We start from the raw sequence: 26,924 nt of genomic DNA, 5'->3' as shown, positions 1-26,924 counted from the left end.
AAGATTGTGATATATTATAAAAACAACCCCAGAGAAGCTTTAACCCACTGAGCCACCCAGGTGCCCCTGAGAAGCTTAAGTCTTTTGGAAACTGAAAGATTATTAAAACAGTACCGTTAAATACAACTTTATCCCTGATGATGACTTTTTTTAAAAAAAGATTTTATTTATTTACTTGATAGAGAGATCACAAGTAGGCAGAGAGGCAGGCAAAGAGAGAGGAGGAAGCAGGGTCCCCATTGAGCAGAGCCTGAAGCGGGGCTCGATCCCAGAACCCTGAGATCATGACCTGGGCTGAAGGCAGAGGCTTAACCCACTGAGCCACCCAGGAGGCCCCCTGCTGATGACTTCTTATTCAAAGGCAGATTCACAAAATTCCATATTAAAAAAGAACTGGGAAAGTTACTTGAGGCTTCTCATATTGGAATTTTAGCCTACTATTCATCAAGTAATGCATACTTGCTTTATAAAATAACCTACTGTGGGATGCCTGGATGGCTCAGTTGGTTAAGCGGCCGCCTTCGGCTCAGGTCATGATCCCAGCGTCCTGGGATCAAGTCCCACATCGGGCTCCTTGCTCAGCAGGGAGCCTGCTTCTCCCTCTGCCACTCTGTCTGCCTGTGCTCACTCTCTCTCTCTCTCTCTGACAAATAAACAAAATCTTAAAAAATAAAATAAAATAAAATAAAATAACCTATTGAACAGTTTCTCATTTTAATAATGCATATACAAAATGAAGAATTAAGACGCAGGTATAATTGTGCATATTTCTCAAGGTCACATATGATCAAAATATCAAAACACTAAAACATATAAAGCAATTTGCATGTGATATTAACATTAATAAATACATCTATAATTTGGTGTTAATATTAGGATGTCATTCTATAGTGGAACAAATTACCAAATCATGTTTTACTATTTTTATAAATATTAAGAAAAAAATGTAAGCTTGTTAGAAAAAGGAGAAAAAAATCTGTTATTAGGTGCATTTTTAACAAAAAATAATCAGAAATGTATTGACTTTGATTTTAACAAGTCTGAAAGAAATGATGCAAATAAAGTGTAGTATTAAGAACCTGAATATCTTTTATATTAAAACAACAAAGTTAAGAGGAAGTAATTACTTCATTCTTGAGAAATTTCAAGGAAAAGAATTTCAAAAACATTTTCTGTACATTTTAACTTCCTATGGGTGCTTAGGACTTTCAAACTGGAAACAAGGGTATCTAAGACTGTAAGAGGGAAGGTTCTGAAAATTTCAGTAGCCATGTCTATTAGGGTACACATCTCTGTTTTTACTTTCTTCTTTTCTCCCTTCCCTAATAACCAATTTAACCAAATAACCATTAATATGACGCTAAGATTTATATTTAATAGAGAAGTGATTTTAGATTATTTTAGATTTAGAAGTGATTTATTTCATAAATCTAAAAAACAAGGCATAACAATACATCAAATTCAGATTTTTAAACAAATGTTGAGACAATTTACATCATTCAAATTCAAGTAAATTTATCACAGCAAAATGCTACATAGCCCTGACCAGCTAAATCCTTCATCGCATTTTCACTGACAGTCTTCCTCTTGGGTAGATTATTCATAGATAAATGAGGATGAAGATAAGCCAGGAATGAAGAAACATAATGCAGGTAAATTTTATTATTCAAACACATAAAAATCATGGTTGAATAATCTTTTGTTTCAAACGTCCTTACTCCAAGGAAATTAAAGTTGCATTTATTATTTATCTTTACAAGCATTCCAGTGCTGGCAAGGAGTCAGATAGGTTTAGTAATGACTGCAACTCCAGAGGCAGGAAAGTGACAGGTTAAAAGGAAGAATCATTAAGTTAAATCTACAGTTTAGGATAAAAGGATTTACCTGTTTAAAGATTTACCCTCATAAATGACTAGATTTTTTCAACATAAAAGAGAGTGCCTATGACACATTAAGTGATAAAAATAAGCAATAAAAAGTGTGAAATAATTTTTAAATGAAATAAATATATATATACACGCATATATTTCCGTGAGGATATACATGGCAAAATCTTGAATAGTAAGTACCAATTGGGGGGAGGGGCGAGGGTGAGAAAGAATTTTAAGCAGGCTCCACATCTAGCACAGAGTCCAAAGTGGGGCTCCATCTCAGGTCCCTGAAATCATTACCTGAGACGAAATCAAGAGCCAGACACTTAGCCAACTGAGCCACCCAGGCACCAACCCCCCCTACAATTTTTAAAAATAATCATATTGGGTCATGATTTTTCTCTATATTTTTTGGCATGTTGGAGTTTTTTCCTTTTCTTTATTTTTTTTTTTTTTTTTTTTTTTTTTTTTTAAAACAGGGGAAACCTTGAACCCAGTTGAGTTTCCCACGTTTGGGGAAATCACAAGGGTCAGAATAGCCCGAGTGCAATTTACTAGTCTCTACCTGAGAGAACATTTTTTGTGATTATGGTTATCTTCCCTGCCACATAAGTATCGGTATGTTGGAATTTAAAAAAAATAATGAAGTATCACTTATATAAGTAGAACAAACAATAAAGCAATTTGTACTTTTGGAGAGAGAAAAGAAAAAAACAAAAATTCCTTTTACTCAAGAAACACAAAATAGGAAGGTCTTTTTGATGAAGACTAAGAGCAAAATTAAAGTAAAATCAAAAGCAAAATTCAGGGCGCCTGGGTGGCTCAGTGGGTTAAGCCTCTGCCTTTGGCTCAGGTCATGATCTCAGGGTCCTGGGATCGGCCCCCGCATTGGACTCTCTGCTTGGTGGGGAGCCTGCTCCCCCACCTCCACCTGCCTCTCTGCCTACTTGTGATTTCTCTCTCTGTCAAATAATAAATCTTAAAAAAAAGAAGTTTAAAAAAAAAAAAGGAAAATTCTATAATTAAAAATAATTAAAATTCTTATGCCTCCAATGGCAGTAGACACCAAGCAGATGAATTTTTTAATTTAAGGACTTATTCTCTAAGCCATTTCCACTGAAAAAACACTGTTTCATTTAAAACACATCTACCATACTACACACATTACTACAAGAGCTGGAGCTAGTTCAGTGAATAAAACAGACAAAACTCCTGCCCTCATGGAGCCTACAAGCTAGTGGGAGAGAGAGATGATAAAGGAGGTCATCTCTAACAGTTCTGAGACAGGAAAGCAGCCAAGCATTCACCTATCTCATGCAGAACAACAAGAAATATTCCGTAAAGGTTAAAAGTGTGGGTAAGAACTGGGAGGCCTGTGGGAGAATCCTGCTACATCCCTTACTATCTCGTTAAATTATTCAAATGTGCAGTGCTCAGTTTTCTCACCTGTAATGGAATTTACCACACTGAATTATGAGGACTGTGAAATCATACACAAAAACTGCCTGGCACAGATAAATACAAAATACATGTTAGCCACTATTCAGTTCACTGGCTATCTTCTGTCCACTCACATCCCCATACAGCTGACTCCATCACAGCAGCTAGAGTGATTCCAAAGGTCACTCCACACTCCCATATGTTTATTATGGAACATTTCAAACTTTAACAGAAGTATAGGTCCTGCACTCAGGACCCAGGCTCAGTAATCATCATCGCGGTCAATCTTGTTTTCTCCCTACCATTTACTCAAACCCTCTCACTTCAATGACTCTGAAGCAAATCCTAGAAATCATGGTATTTGTAAATATTTCAGTTTGTCACTGTAAAACACAACAATTCTGCCAGATTGTTAAAAATGCAAGTCAGTTCATATCCTTTCCAGTGGGGGATCTCAGCCCTTCAATCCAAAGTCCTTACCACATCTTACGTGGGGTCATACAAGTTCTGGCTGCTGCCTATCTTCCTCTCTAATCACCTTCTCTAGGCCTCCCTTGCTCTTTCTGGTCCATTACTGGCTGGCCTTCCTCCAACATGACAAGTGGGCTCCAGCTCCATGTCTTGTGCTGGCTCAGTCCTTTACTTACATTAGGTATCCGCTGCACCAATTAGAATTTAAGCTCCATAGGACTAAGCTGTGTATTTTGTTCTTCACTATATTCCCAGGGCCCGACACAATGCTCAGTAGAGTAGGTCTTTGATAATTATTTGCTGCCATCAATCTGGTCATTCTTCCTCCTTTCCTTTATTGGATAATCCTATTAGAATGTAGCTCGCACATCTCAAACTAGACCTGTGCCAGTTTAACTCCTTTTTCCAATACAAATTTGTTCTCTTTCTGTAGCCCCTTGTCCATCTTATGGCACTCAAATTTGATGGCCTTTCCAGATACTCCTGTCTCCAACACACCTCCATCTAACTGATTAACAACTTCTTCTAGTTCTACCTACAAAATGTTCCCCAAATTTGTTCCCTAGTCTTCATTTCATCACTACTGTTTTAGTTCACTTGGATTTTTCACTTGGATTACTGCAATAACCTTTAATTGGTCTTATAGTGCTGAGTCCTTACTTCTAACCCATTCACTATCAACTGCTCTTAAACCTGTTTTCTAAAACACAAACCTGACTATGTCATTTCACTCATTAAAAAACAAACTGGTTATAAACAGCTCCTAAAAATACAAAGATAACTAAATGGCACCCAAAAAAATAAACTTATTTCTTAACAATGTGATTTAAAGAAATGGAAATGGACTGAATAATATATGAAATTAATCATTATGTTTTGCAAAAATGTTTAAAAATGTGCATGAAATGGACTTTCTAACAAAATGTTACAGTAATAATAAAATACTTGATTTAGGCTGGTCAGAACTATAATGCTTGGCGCAGGGTTAATTTCACTCATGTTAAAAAAACAAAAAAAAAAGGAATGAATGAACTAGACAAATCATTACTCCCTCAACATAACTTATTACTTAATTAAATAAAGGATCATGTGATAATTCTGTAATCACATTTGGAAAAAGGGTTTTTAGTAATTTTTATCTTTTACAAGCAATTTAGACATAAATAGAAGAGTTGGCTTACCTTGCAAATACCCTGTCTTTATTTGCTTTTTCTTTGCCATACTGAACTGACTGGACTTCAGTTCTCCCACTGAAATACATAAACATGCACAATAATAATATTTTAAAGAGAACACTAAGATAAAATAACACACACGATTATATTACAACTTCATAAGAGACAAATTTCTAGCAGAGAAAAGGTGGCAGAGGATAAGAAGAAAAGACTAGACTAAATTCCAGTTCTACTGAAGCTTATTTATGGCTCCAGCATTAGTGAACAACAATGTATTCCATAGACACTCCATTTTCAGATACTCTGTTAGTTGAGAATGACTATCACCCTCACACTATATGTTGGGTCTGTGGTTTAGCTAGTGTCTCTACTACTCCTTGATGAAGGACCTGAAACATGAGGAATCCTGAAGATTCTTACTCTTTTCTTCGACTTTTCTTTCTTATCTACTGATAATGATAACAGATACGAAGACTGGTTATATCCTCAAATCCTTCCTTGTCCAGACATTGCCAACTCCAGACTCTTATATACAGGAAGGAACTAAGGACAGAAATATGGTTGCAAACTGAAGCCAATCCGTGTAGCAAGCACATAGTTTATGAGTGGAAACTGAGCCTCCTCTGTGGTAAACCAATGTGTTCAGACCAAATCTGTTACTAAAAACTTGGTTTTCAGAGCATTTCCAGTGGGGGACACATCACATTAAGTGTGAATAGATAAATGTCTAATATATCAAATATAACTATTTAAAAATGTAAATACCTAATTCATATAAAAAAAAGCCAAATATATGTTTCTTTCTCCCCCTCCCCAAATATAGGTTTCTAAAGCAAAGTAAGCAATTTTAATAACATCTTCTATGGCTAAGTATAGATACATGTAAACAGAATGGTCTATCTGTTCAAGTTTTAATGGAAAAGTCAGAAACCTAACCATGATTTTTAAACTTAGGTACACTGAAGTTTCTTAAGAAAATATATTTCCTGTAAGTAGGATAAAGTATTGGGTATTAAGGAAGGCACATATTGCATGGAGCACTGAGTGTGATGCATAAACAATGAATTTTGGAACACTGAAAAAAAATTAAATTAAAAAAGGATAAAGTATACCTGCAATTGTGAGCAAGGTAACAAACTGAGGTTCACTATTGTTTTGCATTTCCACTTTAGAACAACAACTTTAATCCACTGGATGTTTTGGAAGAGAGGTAATAAAAGTTTGTATTTCAGTAGGTTGGTGGAGCAATTAATAAATTCTCTGATATCTGAAATTCCATCTCTCAGTCTAAATAATATATCAACATTTTAAGTCTTAAAAAAGTTCTAGTATTTTTAACCATTGCTTATTATGAAGGAAAAAATATTTATTTAATGCATACCCATTAGGGATAAGACCGTGTCCAGATAAACATTTGTCATGCTGCCATTCCTACCTGAATTACAATATTATCAATCATTTTGACTAAAAGGTGTTTTGGATGTTTTAAAAGTATGTAAGGACTACAAACATAAAATTTAACTTTTACAACGATAAACATACATGGTTTACTTATATACACTAATTTAATTTAATGTTAACTGAGCTGTCGTAGGCCTCAATCCTCCTCCTGTGCTTGGCTAAGTTTTGTAGGCTTGCTAGTTAACAAACTATTTTCTAGGTTCCTTTGTGAGTTGGTTTTCTATTAGGTTTTACATTTTCTCTGATAGGCGATCAGAAAGTAGAGGGAGTCAAAAGCAGAAGACTGGAAGACACTGGTGGCTGCTGTAACAAGAGTGGGAACAGGATACTGGGAGAGACAGCACATAGATGGTATGTACCATCCCTGATCAAAGCAGCACCTCTCGGGCAGATCCAGAACTGACTGTGGCAATGGCTCTAACGATAAAGTAGCAGTTCTAGGCTTATGGATTCCAGCCTAGATGTAACACAAGTTTCTGAGCCTTAAGCATGATCCATTTTTCCTGTTTACTTCTCTAAAACTCTCCTTCTTCTCCCTTTTGTTTTGCTAGCCTCTCTAATACCTGTGTAACCGAGTCCCTCAAATTGCTTTTATTTGAAAAATAAAAAGGACTTCCTATGTGTCTGACTGATAACTTACCAGTGAAGAGGATTCAAATGGGACACTATTACTCAAAAGGCTCAAAAGGCATTAACAAGTTGACTTTTGTAACAAAAACATAAAGGCAGAATTGAAATATGGGGGAGCATTATAGGTTTATATTTCATATTATCCATAATATTGTTCTTTAGGGGTTTAATATTACTATTATTAGAACAAAACGCAAAACTGTACCATAATCTAAAAACATCAAATTCTGATAGTAAGATACTTATTTTTAGGACAATGAGAAAATGACAACTGGTAGAAGAACACAGGTTCATTATAAGTAATTTCAGCAATACAGAGGAGCAAAACAAAAATATTTTTTTAAATCCCAAATTAAAAAAAGAAAATTAAATTAAAAAAACAATAAACCCGCCAAATTTAGCCAGAGTCTTATCCCTAAGAAATAATCTCCATTATCAGCAGGTAAAAAGACTCTCTATAAACACTAAAAACACTCTCTATATACATAAAAAATGGTAAAAATAGGGACATAATGCTATTTACACAATGATTATGCTACATATCCCACTTTCAATGAAAACAGTATTAAACTGATTTCCCTTGAACTAAAAGAAGACTGCCATTCACACATAAAGAAAGAAAGATTGGGAAAACCTTAAGGAGTTGGTGTTATAAATATTTAATTTTTGTTAATATGGATTCTCATACTTCCACTAGTCCTTTGCTTCCTCATTTTATTATATTGTTATTTTTACTTTATCAAAGTTTATAGCATTTTAATTTTCTATAGTCACAATTCTGATAGTTGTCAAGGATTAGTTCTACATTTAAATGACCTAACCTTCATTCTTAGTTCTTTTCCAAGATTCTTTTTTTTAAGATTTTATTTATTTATTTGACAGAGAGAGCAAGAGATCACAAGTAGGCAGAGAGAGCATGCAGAGAGAAAAAGGGAGAAGCAGGCTCCCTGCTAGGCAGAGAGCCCGATGGGGGGCTTGATCCCAGGACCCGGAGATCATGACCTGAGCCAAAGGCAGAAGCTTAACCCACTGAGCCACCCAGGTGCCCCCAAGATTCTTTTTGAGTTATGTTGACTTATCTCTTGGATGACTTAATTTTCTTAAGGAGGTTTTTTTCTGGATACCTGGCTGGTTCAGTCAGTAAAGCATGTGACTCTTCATCTCAGGGTTGTGAGTTAGAGCCCCACATTGGGTACAGAGATGACCTAAACATAAAAAATAAAAATAAAAAAAAAAAATTCCCCCAGATGGGCTCAGAGATGTTATATTCTCTGAGGTTTTATATATTTGATAATGTTTATTGGCTTTAGACTTGAATGGCAGTTTAGTATTTTTCAGTCGCTTTTTTTCTTTAGGATGTGGCAGACAAAGAGTGGCTCACATTATAATCAAAAAGAATACCATAAACTTTATGCCAAAAAACTCGTTAACTTAGAGGAAAGAGATAAATTCCTTGAAAAACATGAACTACAAAGCTCACTGAGAAGAAGAAAACCTGAACTGCTTTATATCTATGAAAGAATTTGAATGTGTTGCTCAAAAGCTTCCTATAAACAAAACTTCTGCCCAAATGGATTAATTGGTAAATTATGCCAAACATGTTTTTTTTTTAAGATTTTATTTACTTGAGACAGAAAGAGAGAATGAGGATGAGAGGGAGCACGAGCATGGGGAGGGGCAGAAGAGGGAGAAGCAGACTCCCTAGTAAGCAGGGAGTCTAACATGGGGCTCGAACCCAGGACCCTGAGATCATGACCTGAGCTGAAGGCAGATGCTTAACCAACTGAGCCACCCAGGTGCCCCCTGCCAAACATTTTAAAAGGAAATAATACCATTACTACAGAAACTTTCGTAGAAAATTGAAAATGAGGGATCACTTCCCAACTCATTCATTGAGGCTGAAATTACCTTGACACCAAAACCTGACACTGATATTACCAGAAAAGAAAACTACAGAGCAGTATCTTTCATGAACATAGATGTAAAAATTCTAAACAAAAATTTGGCAAACTGAATAGAACAGGATAGAAAAAGGATAACAGATCATGACCAAATGGGGTTTATCCTAGGAATGTGGGGTAGGGTTAGCACTTGAAACTCAATGTAATTTATCATACAAACAAATTAAAAAGAAAAACCATATCATCTTTGTAATAGTTGCAGAAAAAGCATTTGACAAAAACCAATATCCAATTCTAACAAAAACTTCCAGCAAATGAGATATAGAGGGAACTTCCTCAACATGCACTATATACAGCATCTATGAAGGGCCTACAACTAATACCATACTTAGTAGCAAAAGATTGAATATCTTCCCCCCCCCCACCCCCCAAGATAAGGAAAAGACAAGGATATTTATTCTCACCACTTCTATTCAGCACTGTACTGGAGGTTCTAGCTGGGGGAATAAGGAAAGAAAAAGAAACAAAAAGGATCAGAATGGAGAAGAAGAATTAAAACTGTCTTTATCCTCTATGTAGAAAATCTACTGGAAGCTACAAAAAAGTTCCTAGAATAAGTGAGGTAAGCAATGTCTTACTACTGAAATCAGATCAACATTAAAAAGATCAACTGCATTTCTGCTTAATAATGAACAATATGAAATTAAAATTTAAAAAGACCTCAAGAAGTTAAGGATAAATTTAGCATGGACCTGTGAAACTTGTGAATTTGTGAAAGACCTGTACACTGACAAACTGAGAATAGTAAAAGATAACTTAAATAAATAAAAGATGTATCATGTTTCATGAGTTTGAAAACTCAGTATTTTTAAGATGTCAATTCTCTTGAAATTGATCTATAGTTTCAGCACAATCCCAATTAAAATCCAAGACATGGTTTTTTGTTTGTTTGTTTTTTAAGAAAGAGAGAGAGTGTGTGCATGAGCCAGGAGGAGGCAGAGGTGGTGGGTAGAGGGCAAAGGGAAAGAGAATCTCAAGCAGGCTCCATTGCTCTGTGCAAAGCCAATGTGGGGCTCCATCCCACAACCTGAAGATTAGGACCTGACCTGAAATCAAGAGTTGGACACTTAACTGACTGAGCCACCCAAGCGCCTCCCCCAAGAAGTCTTTTTTGTAGAAACTGATCAGCTGGTTCTAAAGTTCAGATGAAAATGCAAAAGACCTAAAACATTTGAAACAACTTTTAAAAAGAACAAAGTTGGAGCACTAATACTACTATATTTTAAGATTTACAAATGAATCCAAAAATAAGTCCACACAAATACTGAAAACTGATGCTCAACAAAGGGGTAAAGGCAATTCAGTGGAAAAAGAAAGGGCAATCCTTCAAAATATGGTGCTGGAACAACTGTCTATCCATATGCAAAAAAATGAACTTTATATATTTTTGTTTATATTTTAAAACATATACAAAAATTATTTCCAAATGAATCAGAGAGCTAAGTGTAAGAACTAAAACTATAGAAGTCTTAAAAGAAAACAGAGGAATAAATCTTTTCAGCCTTGGGTTAGGCAAAGATTTCTTACATATGATGCCAAAAGAAAGATCCATGAAAGAATACAATGGTAAATTAAATTTCACCAGAATTGTGTACTCTACAAAGAGGTAACAACAGGCTTGATGAAAATGTAATGGAACTCTCACAGCTGGTGGGTACATAAAATGGTAAAAACCGCCTTGAAAAAATGACTGGCAGTTTCTTGAATCTAGCCACTGCATTCATAGGTATTTAACCAAGGGAAGTTAAACCATATAAATACTTCTCCATGAATGGCCACAGCAGCTTTATTTTTAATAGCTCAAAACTGGAAACAATCCAAATGGGGAAACAAACAGTCACTTCATATCCATAAGCAAGTGAATGGATTAACATATTGTGATATAGCTATACAGTGGAGTAATACTCCACAATAAAAGGAAACGAACTACCAATACAGACAACAACACAGATGAATTTCATCAGAATAATTATGATGAATCAAAGAGGCTGGACTAAAAAGAGTACATAATATATACGTTTCAATTTCTATAAAATCCTTTAAAATGCAAACCAATTTATAGAGACAGAAAGCAGATCAGTGGCTGCGGGGACAAAGAAGGGTAGAAGAAAGAGGTTACAGAGGAACATAAAGGAAAAATGGGGGAAGATATGCTTGCTATCTTGATTATGGTGATGGATTCAGGGATGTAAATCTCCAAACATCAAATTTTAGATGTTAAATATGGTAGCTTACTGTATACCAATTAGACCTTAATAAAGCTGTTTAAAAATATAAAATTTGCCACTATGAGGCCCATATTCCAAGGGCAGTAACAGCTTGAATGGCAGATATTGCTCCTCACCCTGCTAATTTTTTTTTTCTTAGATTGTTCTTTAGTTTGTTTTTATTAACATCTGTGGTTGAAATTATGTACTGTTTCAGTGATTTTTCTCCAAACTGGTTTCTTTAACTGTCTATTGTACTGGTCATTGTGATTAGATTTTGTTTGCTGTGGTATAGATTGGGTAAAATCTTTTATTTTTTTCTCATTGTATCTGACACCAATCTGAATTACAGTCAAAGGCAGTTTACTATATTCTATGCATTTCTGTTGCCTAGGAGATATGGTGTGTGTACATTTATGGTACGTCATATTTTCAAGGACAGAGGGAAGGAAGAATTCTGCTAAAGAAAAATGTAGTCCTTAGATAATAACCCTGATGGTCATTTAATCAATAATTAAGTTTATTGAGGGACTACTACACTATTTTCTCAATGGAGATTTCTTCTGCCCCTCCTGAGATTTAGACAAGGCTTTAAAAATTTTTTTCTTCACTTTCACCAATGATAGAATACTTGTTTTCTCAGTCCGTCCATCTGTCCGTCCATCCATCTACCCATCCATCCATCCACCCATCCAAGTAGGCTCCAAACCAAGCACGGAGTGAAGTGTGAGGCTTGAACTCATGACCCTGAGATCAAGACCTAAAGTGGGATTAAGAGTCAGACGTTTAATGGACTGAGCCACCCAGATGCCCCATCAGTCTATATATTTTAAAATTTATAAGTACCATCACCTTACTTTTCTCAAAATTGCTTTTAGGAAAGGTACAGAAGAGTTAAATATGACACCACTTAAGAACCTGCTGTGCCATTTCTGTGATTAAAGTTTCCTAATTCTGTTTAAGTGTCGCCACTGAATTTGGGAGCTGCTTTGGGGAGGGGGCATATATTTTTAAGAGTATATTAAAAGTTTTATGCTGTTATTTTTTCTGAAATTACAAATTGGGCATTTATAAATGTTTGAGATTTCTGGGGCACTCTCAATATTTCCACATGAATATAAAACATGAATTAATCTAACACATAATGATAAAAGGTTTTATTTACTGAAGATGGAAAATCTTTTTTGAAGCAGAAACAGAAATGGATAACATTTGTTTTAGTAAAAGATTATGAATGACTTTGCTATGTGATTCTTACCAGGTTGCACTTAAAAACTAGCTTTCATAGGTCTTTTAAGAATTCCAGAGGCAAAATTAATCAGAACTTCTCCAAATTTAGAATTATCCCTCAAAGACTGTTTCCTTCAGGAAAAATAAAAGCTATCAAGAATAAATAAGATAGTTTTAGGAAAAGGAATCTGGGGTTGATATTCAATGACTAAATGTGACTTTTACATAATAGGTGCCTGAACTCCTTATAACAAAGGGTTTAACAAACTCATACATAAAAAGCAAAGTATAGTTATTCCCCACTTTTTCAAAGTTTGTGTTACACCACTCTGCTTTTACAAAAAAAAGGGAGAAAAAAGCATTCAGCATTTGTTTTGTAGCAAGCCACTGTAGAGGCTGTGCACACGGCAGTGAGAGTACCCCACCAAGACCTTTCCAATGAAGCACACTCAGCATCTCAGCATTAAGCCACCAAAGGCACATATTTGAACTGTGTCTTTGATCATCTGTGCTTTATCTCGATTTATTTTGTGCATTTGTTGGTAAGATGTGTCCTAAAGTGTAAGAAAAAAAAAAACTATGAGAGGTCATTCTTGGGGTATGGAAATGCTAAATAACTTTTCCATATAAACTAATGGTAATGGCTTCTTTACTTTATGCCATTTGACTTAACAAAAGGTTTCACAGGAACATTCTACTTTTGGATAGTGAGGGAAACTGGCAATTATATGCTCATGCAGAAGATACTTCTGCTTTTACAAATAAAGATGTCTTAGAACAAAGAAAAATTTTCATGTAAATATTTAACAAAGACACTATGGAATTCATAACATGTCTAGAATGTAAATAATTAGGTATGACTGATTTACTTTAGAAAATAATGTTATCTTGTTAGAAATACGGTCAATGGAAGAGGTTTCTCCATCTGGTTGGATCACAATAACCTTTAGAACTTTTTGCTGATCTATATACAGGGTCCTCACTCCAGAGATTTTGACTCAGTAGGTGTGTATGAATTATACACATAGTATGATTGATTACAACAGGCCTTTAAAAAGTGAAGAAAAATCCAATAACAAAACATTAATGCACAAGCAATACTCACCAGTACCGAAATTTTGAACCTAATGTAAAATAATGTGCAAAAAAATTCTTTTGAGGTGGAAGTGGTCTGTCCAAACGGAAGAATGTGTGATGTTCTACACATGCTTTCCACAAGTTTTTGCATGCTCTGTAATTCACCATATTAAATCCCAATAACGTTTCTCTAGATTCATGCTGTAATAAATGACAAAATGCAGAGAATACCAGAAAGACATCAGGATCTAATGTTCATTTAGTTTACTTTCTGCAGATAAATATTCTAGCCTTACAAACAGCTAATCCTTATAGCACAATACCTTTTTTGCTTATCTAATAAAACAGCAGTAAAATAAACGGAAAGGTTTGCAAAATGTAGATCTCACCTCATTTTGTAATATTATGACTCTTAGGACTTTTATTTTAGAACACAATTAGAAATAAGTTAAAGACCAATATATATCTGTTTTCAAAACTTTCTAGCTATAATTCTATTTCAAAATATAACCCTGGCCCATAAACTAAACTTTAAGATATACTATCACACCTATTAAAAATATTTTAAAATTCATAAACCTATCTAGATTGTCAGTACACAGGAATATTCATTCAGTACTTCTGAACACTATAATGCAACTCAACTTTTAAAGTATGTGGCAACATAACAGAATCATTTCTTTAATTTTTCTCTAAAAGTCTGGCACAAATTACTATTTCAATGGTTTCACTGAAGTAAATTATATATAGTAAGGCACACAGGTTTTAAGTATATAGCTCTAGTTTTCACACAATGAATGCAACCATTTAACACCCAACCAGAACAAGAAATGGATTATTACTAGCAACTCAAGTATTCTTTGTGCTTCATTTCTACAGGATTATCTTTTCAAAGGTAATCACTCTTCTGACTTTTATCACAATAGATTATTTATAGCTGTTGAACTTTATATACATGGAATCATACATACATGTCTTTACGTCTGATTTCTTTTGTTCAGTATTATGTTTCTATATTCATCCATATGGTTGTGAAAGTCATTTTCATTCTATGTAACATTCTACCATATGAATACACCAGTTTATTTATCCATTTGTTATTGATAGACATTTGATGTTTCCAGTTTGAGGATATAAAGATACTGTTATGCGTGTGCATTTCTATTGTTGGATTATAAGATATTTGTGTTCATCTTCAGTAGATAATGCCCAAGAGTTTTCCAAAATAGTTACATCAATATATACTCCCTCCCACCAGCAGTATATCCTCCACACATTCACCAGCCACTTGCTTATCAATATTTTTCATTACATTAATCTGGTGAATGTGTAGAAGTATCACATTTTGGTTATAATTTACACTTCCCTGCTGACTAATGTGGTTCAACACTTTCTCAGGTTACTGGCCTTGTGGGTGACCTCATTTCTGAAGTGTATGTTCGAATCAGTAGCATATTTTTGGATTGGGTTGGATATATCAACACCAACGGTGTGGTATGTGTGTGTATGATATACATATTCTGTGCTACTTCACTCCCTTAATGATGTCTTTTGGTGAATACAGTTTTAATTTTAACACAGTCCACGTTATTGATCTTTTCTTTTAAGGTTAGTTTTCTTTCTATGTCCTGTTAAATGTTTGCCTATCGAAAGATATGAAGATATTTTCGTAGCTAAAATACAGTAAGATGCCCATGTATAAACATTAAACTACTATGTGAGAAGATAATATGCTTAAAATACTACTTCTTGATCACCAAAGAATTCTTAATTGTGCTTAACAGTGGCTTTATAGGCTCTAACTAATAGTTTACATGTATCACACTCCATAAATAATGCAAAATGACAGAGGAGATCTTACAAAGAGCAGTTTGCAGTAATGCCTCTCAGAAGAGTAGATCTAAGAATCATGTATGTTTTTTTGACACTTCGCATAGTTCAAAAATTCTGTGTGATTCTGACTTTCTACTAATCATATTTGGACAATTTGTAATAAATTTGCAACAAAAAGCACCCTCCACATTTTGTACACAATAGATACAAAATGTTGTATTGAAAGATAAGTAGCTTGTATAAAGTTTGCTTATTTAAAAATAGGTATTTCAGAGAGAAACATTAACAAGGCAACATTCTGTAGACTGTGACTATATACACTCTTTAATCAGTTGTTAGATGACTTTTGTTGATGTTATCTGTGGCTAAACACATTCTTAATGATATACAACCTTGAAGAATAGTTGTGAGGATTAAATGATATGAAAACAGCTGTGTAATTATCACACAGTAAGACCTCAATAAATATTAAATACGACAACTATTATTGCTAATAATAATAGTGTTAATAGGAAAAAAATTAGAAAAATTCACTTCTAGGGGCGCCTGGGTGGCTCAGTGGGTTAAAGCCTCTGCCTTCAGCTCAGGTCATGATCCCAGAGTCCTGGGATCAAGCCCCCCATCAGGTTCTCTGCTCAGCAGGGAGCCTGCTTCCTCCTCTTTCCACCTGCCTCTCTGCCTACTTGTGATCTGTCTGTCAAATAAATAAATAAAATCTTTAAAAAAAAAAAAAAAGAAAAATTCACTTCTACATTGCATTATACCAATATAATAATTTAAAGTATTTGTTCACTAGTTCCCAGATGTTTTGAAACATGTACAAAAATTTTCATTAGCAGCATTAGTCATAATAGCCATAACATGGAAATGCCAAAATTGTCCACAAACGTAAGAATGAATAACTTATGGTATATTCACTCAATATAATACCAAGCAGCAATAGGAAAACTATTGTTTTGTGCAAAAATATGGATGAATTCACAGTGTTAAGGTTAGATTTTATTTTTTAAAGTTAAAAATAAGCAAACTAATCCATGGTGATACAAATGAGAATAGTATTTACCTCCCAGGAAGGTTAATAACACAAAGGGGCATCAGCTCCAGTAGCAATAATACCAAGGTGGTGGTAATGTTCTACGTATTAACAGTATTTATTCATTATATACTTACCAGAAACACCATCCTTAATATTTGTATACTTTTCTGTGTAATTCAATAAAACTATAGAAAAAACTTTTATATTTTTGAGTATAAATGATAAATCAGGCACTTTAGAATATTATTCTGATAAAATGCAGCTGACCCAAATATTTTTAAGGTTTCAAATACATTTTACACATATATGCACACACTACCATTTTGTAATCTGCATTAATTTGTTAAGATTTGTAAGAAATAATTTAAGGATAAATTATTTTAATTTTGATTAAATAGGTAAAATCATTAACAAGGTCAAGTTCTTTCCAACACTGTATTTTCACAATAACTCAATGTGGGGTGTGTGTGTGTGTGTGTGTGTGTATAAAATTCTCAGTTATCACCCTCAGGAATAGACCCTGGCAACTGACAATGAACATGACAATTGAGATCAGTTTCAAAGTTCAAAAGAGAGCAAAATGGATATATAGAAGAGTTTTAAATCAGGACTACAGTAACACTGTGGAAATAAACATAATTCACATAAAATGTGAATTAAATAATATTAGTAACAGTTATCAACAATATTAGTAACACTTTCACTCATACTAAAAGTTTGGCCATGAATGACTTCATTTCTTAAGACTTCATTTATATATATGTATAAAAAAAAGACTTCATTTATATAAATATTATTCATGTTTGTTATTTATATTTATACAAATATTTTTTTTTTCTTTATTTGACAGACAGAGATCACAGGTAGGCAGAGAGGCAGGCAGAGAGAGGAAGGGAAGCAGGCTCTCTGCTGAGCAGAGAGCCCGATGTGGGGCTCGACCCCAGGACCCTGGGATCATGACCTGAGCCGAAGGCAGAGGCTTTAATCCGCTGAGCCACCCAGGCGCCTCTATTTATACAAATATTTATAAGTATATTCACTTATATTAATAATTATTAGAGCACTACTCACCACTTCTTTTCTAAGTTGAATAAAAAACTGTTTGCACTTAAACGAAATTTTTACAATCTTCAACCTGGATAAAAAGAGAATGAATTGGGAGTATTTAAAATACTGAATAAAAATAAAAACATTAACTTAGTAATGCAAAAAATAATCTTTTAACTGTATATTCAGTAACCCCTAAACATTCAATCATACATACACACATTACCTAAGAAATCTAAAGATTTTGGTGCTTCATGAAAAAATAATTAGAATTTATATACTCAACTAAAGAAAGTTTTATCAGAATAATTGCTGTGAACTATGCTTTTCTCAATTTTATATCTAGAGAAATACATAAAAATACATGTGACAAATTAAAATTTCAAGATATACCAATAAGAGATACCAAAACTACAAGCAGTTTTCTGGTTCCGTAAGGAGCTTAGAAATCACCACTCCACTGTAATAAGTAAAAAGATCAACAGTTTCAGAAATCAACGCCTCTTCTTGGATTCATGAGAGAGGGGAGGGCGCAGGAACTGCTTGCTGCTCCCAAGATTTGAGAGCCTAACAGGTGAAGACAGAGAATTGCAGCTTACCAGAGCAGAGACTCACCGAACAGAAACTGCCAGAGGAACCAGAGCCAGAGGACCCCGAACTGTAATTTAAGAATTGTTGGAGGCTCCGTGTGGACAAATTCAAGAGTGAAAAACTCCAGAGGGACTCAGTTACAGGGGAGAGGAGACCTCCTACAATATTGCAAAATTTACCTCTAGGAGTCCAATCAGATTCAGAGAAAAATACCCTTGAGTTTCCAGCAAGGAAAGGGGAAAAAGAACCATCTTGAAATATACTAGAGCACTCTGTTCTTAATAAGGTCTGCCTTCAGGGGAAACTAGTTAACCAAATCCTCACCTGCTCGGGTATTACCAGAGTTTAACCAACTTGGGGAAGCCTAATTAGCTCACTCATGCCATCCTATCCCACCTAGCAGGGAAGAAAAAAACAGAGAAACACTTGTGAAGTTCACAGTCTAGAGGCAACGGCTCTCTGAAACACTGAGAGGTAATCACAGGATACAGAACATTTGCCATCCCCCTACACCTCACAACAACATTACTAAGAGCCTATTTATAGCACTTCCTTTCACTGGAATATCATGTCTGGCTATCAAAAAATTACAAGGCATACCAAAAGGCAAAAACACGATGTGAAGAGACAGAGCAGAATCAGACACGAAAGAGATGTTGGAATGATCAGACTGGTAACTTAAAACATCTCTGATTAATACGCTAAGAGCACTAATGGATAAAGTAAAAAGGATGTAAGAACAGATGGGCAATGTAAACACAGAGATGGAAATCATTAGGTGTCATTAGAAAGACAGCCCCCGCCAAGTGCTATGGGTAAAAAACACTATCACAGAAACAATACTTTTCATGACCTTATTAGTACACTGGACACAGCTGAGGAAATAATCTCTAAGGCAGAAGATATATCAATAAAATCCTAAAAGCCCCCAAAACAAAGAGAACAAAGACTAAAGAAGAACCGAACAGACTATTCAAGAACTGTGGGACAACTACAAAAGATGTGACATACAGTAACATATGGTAATAGAAATACTGGAAGGAGAAGAGAAAGTAACAGAAGAAATGTTTGAAACAAAAATGACTAAGGAACTTTCCCAAATTAACATCAAATGCCAAACCACAGATGAAGGAAGCTTAGAGAACACGAGCAGGATAAATGCCTTAAAAACCATACCTAGGTATATCACTTTTACATTACAGAAAATTAAAGATAAAGAGAAACATCTTGAAAGAAGCCAGAGGAAAAAACATCTTACCTACAGAGAAGAAAGGTAAGAAGAGTTAAGTCCAACTTCTCAGAAATCATGAAGCAGGAAGAGAGCAGAGTGGGTAAAGTGTTGAGAGAAAAAAAACCATCACCCCCAAATTTCATATTCTGTGAAATTATCCTTCAAGAATGAATGAGAAAAAAAGACCTTCTCAAAAATTGGGGGAATTTGTTGGAACGAGACCTGCCTTGCGAGAAATGTTAAAAGAGAAAAAAAATTATATAGGCCAGAAACTTGAATCTATATAAAGAAAGCAAAAACACTGAAGAAGAACTAAGTGATGGTAAAATAAAAATTTGATTTTTCTTATTCTTAATTGATCTAACATATAAATTTGTTCGAAATAATAAAAGCAAAAATGTATACAATTATGTATGTTTATGTACATATCATATATACACAATTATATACTTATATATGTTTATGTATAAGTGAAATGATTGAAAGCAATGATACAAGGGACAGGAGGAAGGAATTAGTATACTATTATTTCAAAGTAGACTTAGACTAATGTAAATATAATTGCAAACTCTAGAACAACCACTAAAAACAAATAAAAGAAGTAGAACTAATAAGCTAGGAAAAGAGAGAGAATGAAATCATATAAAATGCTCAAATAAACAAGAATGGCAGGAAAAAGAGTGAAACACAAAAATGGAAACAAAGAACAAGGGCAACAAATAGAAAACAGTAACAAATAAGGCAGATACTAATACAAATATATCAAAAATCCTTTAAAATGTCAATGGGCTAAATTTAACAATTAAAAGACATACTGTCAGAGTGGCTCAAAACACAAGACACAACAGTATTTTGTTTAAATATAAAAACACAGATAGGCTAAATGCAAACAAATGTATAAAAATATACCATGCTAAAACTAGTTTAAAAAAAGCAGGAGTACTAGGGATGTAATGTATATCACTGTGACTAAAGTTAAATAATACTGTATTGTATATTTCAAAGTTACTAAGACAGATCTTAAAAGTCTCATCACAAGGAAAAAGAACTGTAATGGTGTAGTGATGAATACTGACCAAATATACAGTGATAATCATTGTGCAAAATATACAAATATTGAATCATTATTGCCCACCTGAAATGAATATACTGTTATATATCAATTATATCTCAAAAAAGCAAGAATTTAAGAAAAAAAGAGCAGCTCTAATATTTACAAAAAGCAAGACTTCAAAGCAAACAGTAATTGAGGATAAAGTAGGGCATTCCACAATGATAAAGGGGTAAATTCTCCTAGAAGACATTACAAAATCTTAATGAATATGAACCTAACAACAAGAGGCAAAAACTGATAGAACTACATGAATACACTATCATAGCTGGAGACTTCAACACCCTTTTATCAGAAATGGACAAATTCAGCACACAGAAAATCATTAAGGACATAGCTGAACTCAACAATATTATCAAATGGATATAACTGACCTTTATAGATTACTTCTTACAATATAAAAATATACATTTTTCTCAGGCTTATCTGAAACATTCACCAAGACAGATCATATTTCTCAGCCATAAAACATACCTTAACAAATGTCAAAGAACAGAAAACACACAATACCTCCTTTCAAAGCACAACAAATTAATCTAGAAATCTGTAACAAAAGAACTACTAGAATCCTAAAATGCCTGGAGATTAAATAATGCACCTATAAATAAAACAGGAGCCAAGAAATCTCAAGAGAAATGAAAAATTATTTGAACTAAATGAAAATGAAAACACAATCCATCAAATATGTGAAACCTGGCAAAAGCAGGGCTTAGAAGGAACTTTAGGACACTAAATGTATATGTAAGTGAAGAAGAAAGACAAAAAAAAAAATCAATAATCTAACTTTCCACTTTTAAAAAAAGAAGAATAGAGGGGCGCTTGGGTGGCTCAGTTAGTTGAGCGGCTGACTCAGGTTCTGATCCCAGCATCCAGCTCTGCACTCACTGGGGAGTCGGCTTGAGGATTCTCTCCTCCCTCTGCCCCTCATCCCTACTTCCACACTCTCTCTTTCTCTCCCTCTCAAATAAATAAATAAATAAATAAATAAATAAAATCTTTTTAAAGGGGGAGCAGATTAAACCTAAAGAAAAAAATAAAAATAGTAGAGCAGGAATCAATGAAATTGAAAACAGAAGACCAATAGAGAATATCAATGAACCCAAAAGGTATTTTTTGAAAAATTAATAAAATCAATAAGCCTCTAGCCACACTAAGAAAAAAAAAGAGAGTACACAAATTACTAATATCAGAAATGAAAGTGGACATCAATACAATTAAAAGCATAATAAAACAACTCCATGAGTAAGTCTATGCCCAGAAGTTTGATAATCTCAATGCAATGGGCCAATTCTTCGAAACAGATGATCTACCAAAACTCACAAAGAAAGAAATACATGATCTGAATAGACCTGTATATATTAAAGAAATTTAATTAACAATTAGGAATCTTCAAAAAAAGAAAGCACCAGGCCCAGATGTGTTCACTAGTGAACGACCAAGCATTTAATTAAGAAACTATACCAATTCTCTACAATCTCTTTCAGAGGATAGAAGCAGAAGGAATACTACTAAAGTCATTCTATGAAGCTAGCATTACCTTAATACCAAAACCAGACAAAGACATTACAAGAAAACTAGAGAACAATCTCTCTCATATTCAAAGATTCAAAATCCTCAAAATATTAGCAATCAAATTCAACAAATATGTATAAAAAGAATTATACACCAAAACCAAGTGGGACATATTCCAAGAATGCATGGCTGGTTCAACATTAAAAAATCAATATAAACCGACACATTAAAAGACTTAAAAAGAAAAAAAAATCACATAGTTATATATTCAGAAGAAGCATCTGATGAAATCTAACAATGATTCATGATGAAAACTCTCACTGCAGTAGGAAGACAGTGAAACTTTCTCAATTTGATAAAAGACTTTCCAAAAAACACCTACAGTTAACATTATACCTAATGGTGCGAACTAGAAGTTTTCCTAGTAAGATCAAGTAAAGAAAGGATGTTTCAGTTCACCAGTCCCTTTCAACATCATATGGGAATCCCGTGTTAATGCAATTAAGGCACAAAAAGGGAATGAAAGATACTGACTGGAAGGAAGACATAAAACTTTGTTCGCAGATGACATGATCATTTATGTAGAAGATCCAAGAGAACTGACGAAGAAATCCTGGAACTAATAGGCAATTTTAGCAAGGTGCAGGACACAAGATTAATAAAAAAGTCAACTTCTTTCCTATATGTCAATAATGAACATATAGAATCTGAAATTAAAAACATAGTAACATTTACATCAGCACCCTAAATTTATAATTTATGATTATAGATTTATGAAATACTTAAACATAATTCTAAAAAATATGTATTAGGGGTGCCTGGGTGGCTCAGTTGGTTAAGCAGCTGTCTTCAGCTCAAGTTGTGATCTCAGGGTCCTGAGATCAAGTCCCGAGTTGGGACCTGTACAGTGGGAAGTCTGCTTCTCCCTCTCCTTCTACTGCTCCCGGCTGCTTGTGCTCTCTTCCTCTCTCACTCCCTCTCAAATAAATCAATAAAATCTTCTAAAAAAATAAAAAATATATATTAGAACTATATGAAGAAAATTATAAACTCCAATGAATGTAATCAAAGAACTAAATAAATTAGAAGACCCTCCATGTTTATGGATAGGAAGAATGAGTACTGTGAAGATGTCAATTCTTTCCATTTTCAGATTCAATGCAAGTGCAAAAAAATCCCACCATTATTTAGTGGATATTGACAAACTAATTTTAAAGTTTATATGGAGAGGAAAAAGGCCCACAATAGCCAACATAATACTGGTGTCAGTTGGAAGACTAATACCATCCAACCTCAAGACTTACTTTAAAGTTACAGTAATTAAGACAGTATGGTACTGGTACAAGAACAGACAAAATAGATCAATGAAACAGAACAAAGAACCCAGGAATAACCCCCCATAAATACATTCAAGTGATCTTTTTTTTTTTTTTAAGATTTTATTTATTTATTTGAAAGAATGAGCGAGACAGAGAGAGAAGGGCCAGAGGGGGAGGGAGAAGCAGACTCCCTGCTGAGCAAGAAGCCTGATGTGGGGCTTGATCCCAGGACCCCAGGATTATGATCTGAGCCAAAGGCAGATGCTTCATTGACTGAGCTACCTAGTGCGCCCTCAAGTGATTTTTGAAAAAGGTGCTAAGGCGATACAATGGAGCAAAGACAGTCTCTTCAACAAATGGTGCTGGAATAACACAACATTCAAGAGGGCAAATATGAATCTAAACAAAGACCTTACATCCTTCATAAAAAATAACTAAAAATGGATCAGAGACCTAAATGCAAAATCAAAAATATAAAACTCCTAGAAGGTAACACAGGAAAAAACTTAGATGACCTACATATGATGATGCCTTTTTAGACAGAACACCAAAAACATGATCCATGTAAGAAATAATAAGCTGGATTTCATTAAAATCAGTAATTTTTGCTCTGTGAAAGACAGTATCAAGCAAAGTAAAAGACAAGACAAAGACTAGAAGAAAATATTTGTAGAGGACACATCTGATAAAGCACTAGTATTCAAAATACACAAAGAACTCTTAAAATTCAATAAAAATTAAAAAAAACAATAAAAAACTAGCCAAAAACATTAACAGACACTTCACTACAGAAGATAGAGAGAGCAAATAAGCATGGGAAAAGATACTCCACATCATGTCAACAGGGAAATGCAAATTAAAACAGTAAGATACCACCATGCACCTAAAGAATGGCCAAAATCTAGAACACTAACAACATTAAATGTTGGCAGGGATGTGGAGCAACAAGAGCTCTCATTCATTTTGATGGAATGAAAAATGGTATAGCTGTTTTGGGACATAGTTTGTCAGTTTCTTATAAAACTAAACATACTTGTACCATACCATGAAGCAATTGTACACTTTGGTATTTACTCAAAGGAAACAGGAACTTACATATACATTAAAAAAACTGCACATGAGTATGAACAGCAGTTTTACTAATAACTGCCAAAACTTGAAAACAACCAAGATGTCCTTCAGTAGGTAGATACATGAATTAACTGTGGTACATCCAGATAATGGAAAATTATTCAGCTCTACAAAGAAATGATGTATCAAGTCACAAAAAGATGGGGAAGGAACTTAACTCCATATAACTAAGTAAAAGAAGTCAATCTGAAAAGGTTACAAAGTGTATGAATTCAACTACATAACATTTTGAAAAAAGCAAAACTATGGAAAAAGAGAACAATGGGTGACAGAGGTCAGTGGGGGAGATAATTACCCAGGGCACAGAGGATTCTTAAGGCAGAAAAATTATTCTATAATGTATTATAATGACAGATATACATACATAATTATATATTTATCTAAATCCATAGAATGTACAATACCAAGAGTGAACCCCAATGTAAACTATGGACTTTGGGTGATTATGATGTGTCAATATAAGCTCATCCTTAGTAAAAAATACACCAATATAATGAGTAATGTTAATAGGGGGAGGCTATGCATGCGTGGGGTTAGGAGATATATGGAAATCTCTGTACATTCTTCAGAATTTCACTGTGAATCTAAAACTGCCTCTCCCAAAACAAAATCTTTAAAAAAAATTAAATAAACAAACAAAACTATAAGAAATATTTGAGAAGAAAAAATGTTAAAGATTCAAGATCTTATGGAATAACCCTAAAAATATTTTAATTTTTTTTAAAGTGTAATGATTTTTTTATTTTTCCTTTCTATGTTGCCTTTCTCCTTCTATCCAAGTCACATAATCCTAGAAGAAGGGAGTTCTCAAAGCTTCATTAGTATAATCAATACCAGGAAAATAAATTTGCCTCATTTTTTAAACCTTTTATTTTATTTTTTTAAGATTTTATTTTATTTGACAGAGAGAGACACAATGAGAAAGAGAACACATGCAGGGGGAGTGGGAGAGGGAGAAGCAGGCTTCCCACTGAGTAGGGAGCCTGATGTGGGGCTCAATCCCAGGACCCTGGGATCGTGACTTGAGCCAAAGGCAGATGCTTAAAGACTGAGCCACCCAGGCGCCCCTTTTTTAACCTTTGAGTAAGTAATACTCAGATCTTGTTTTAACCTTCATACCTAAGAGGCCAAGAGATTCAAACCTTACTTTGCAAAACTTGCTTTGGGATCCTGGCCCAATCATCTAAGTAAATATTTTCATGGTAATGCAAAGTTTGGATATTTATGACTTATCATTCAAGAAGCTCTCAGCAGAAGATAGAACAATGATTTAAAGGAAGCACTGAAAGTATGAGCTCGGGGGTTATAGCAAAAAAGAAAAATACTATAATAATCAGGGTTCCAGAAGGAAAAAAGAGGGAGAAGAGGGCCGAGAGTTTATTTAAAGACGTAACAGTGAACATCCCAAACCTAGGGAAAGACGTGGACACACAAGTCCATGGAACTAAGAGACCACCCTAGTATCTCATGCAAACAGGCCCTCTACTCGATATATTATAATGAAACTGTCAAAAATTAATAATAAAGAATCTTAAAGCCAGCCAGGAATAAAAGACTGTAACCTATAAAGGAGTCTCGATTATGCTTTCAGTGGATTTCTCAGAAGAAATCTTACAGGCCTGGACAGAATAGAAAGATGTATTAAAAGAGTTGAAAGATAAAAACTGCCAGAGCCAGACAAGAATCCTTTATATGGCAAAGTTATCTTTCAGATATGATGGATAAATAAAGGCTTTCATAGACAAACAAAAGATGAGGGAGTTCATCAACTCTAAAGCTGGTGAAAGGAGTTCTTGAAGCTGAAAAGATGCTAATCAGTGACATAAAATATACAAAAAGTACACCATACACTTGGAAAGGTGAAAGATATAGTCAGACTTAGAACATCCACAACATAAGCTCCATTTTGACAATACTAATATAAAAGGGAATACTAAAAGGGTGAAGGCTTTGTGGGTGTTTGAAGACAAGATGCTATCAGCCTAAAATGAACTACTTTATTTCTAAGATAAATTCCACTGTAATCACAAAACAAAAACCTACAGTAGATGTACAAAAGCCAAAGAAAGAGGAAACAGATATACAAAAGACAGAGAAGGGAAAAAGAAAGTAATTAATTTAAACAAAGGTATGCAGAAACTGAGGGAAAAGAAACAATGGAAATACAAGAAAACTAGAAAGGAGTAAATGAAATTGACATTTTATATAAAGTTCTTACCTATTAATGGTTACTTTAAATGGAAAGAATTGAATTCACCAATGAAAAGACAGAGTGACTTGATAGATAAAAATACAAAATTCAGCTACAGGATTCCTACAAGAGATTCTTTTCAGCTTTAAGGATGCACATCACCTCAAAAAGAAGGCATAGAAAAAAGATACTCTATGCAAGGGGAAACCAAGAGATAGATAGATAGATAGATAGATATATCTATCTCTTGGTTTTGGCATCATTCACATATATATATATGTCTGTCAAATCAGACATATATATATATGTCTGTCAAATCAGACATATATATATATGTCTGTCAAATAAATAAAATCTTAAAAAGACATCTATAGAACATTCAATCTAACAGCAGCAGAA

The 26,924-nt window shown here is 34.2% G+C and overlaps 1 protein-coding gene and 1 pseudogene across 8 annotated transcripts in view; both read right to left on the bottom strand.

The window, feature by feature from the left end:
* The window catches only part of PTPN4 (protein tyrosine phosphatase non-receptor type 4), a 220,522-nt gene that overhangs the window by 53,816 nt on the left and 139,782 nt on the right, over nt 1–26,924 (bottom strand). For all 8 annotated transcript variants that reach the window (XM_047722598.1, XM_047722596.1, XM_047722597.1 and 5 more), the window contains 3 exons: nt 17,464–17,527; nt 13,552–13,724; nt 4,964–5,032 (listed from right to left, as the gene is read on the bottom strand). In XM_047722598.1, the coding sequence (XP_047578554.1) occupies nt 4,964–5,032; nt 13,552–13,724; nt 17,464–17,527 (306 nt within the window). The remainder of the gene's footprint in view (nt 1–4,963; nt 5,033–13,551; nt 13,725–17,463; nt 17,528–26,924) is intronic.
* LOC125096697 (uncharacterized) lies at nt 2,361–2,487 on the bottom strand (annotated as a pseudogene).

This window comes from Lutra lutra, chromosome 3 (genome assembly GCF_902655055.1).
Source record: "Lutra lutra chromosome 3, mLutLut1.2, whole genome shotgun sequence".
NCBI classification, from domain to species: Eukaryota; Metazoa; Chordata; class Mammalia; order Carnivora; family Mustelidae; genus Lutra; species Lutra lutra.
This window is presented reverse-complemented; position numbering and strand designations above follow the sequence as displayed.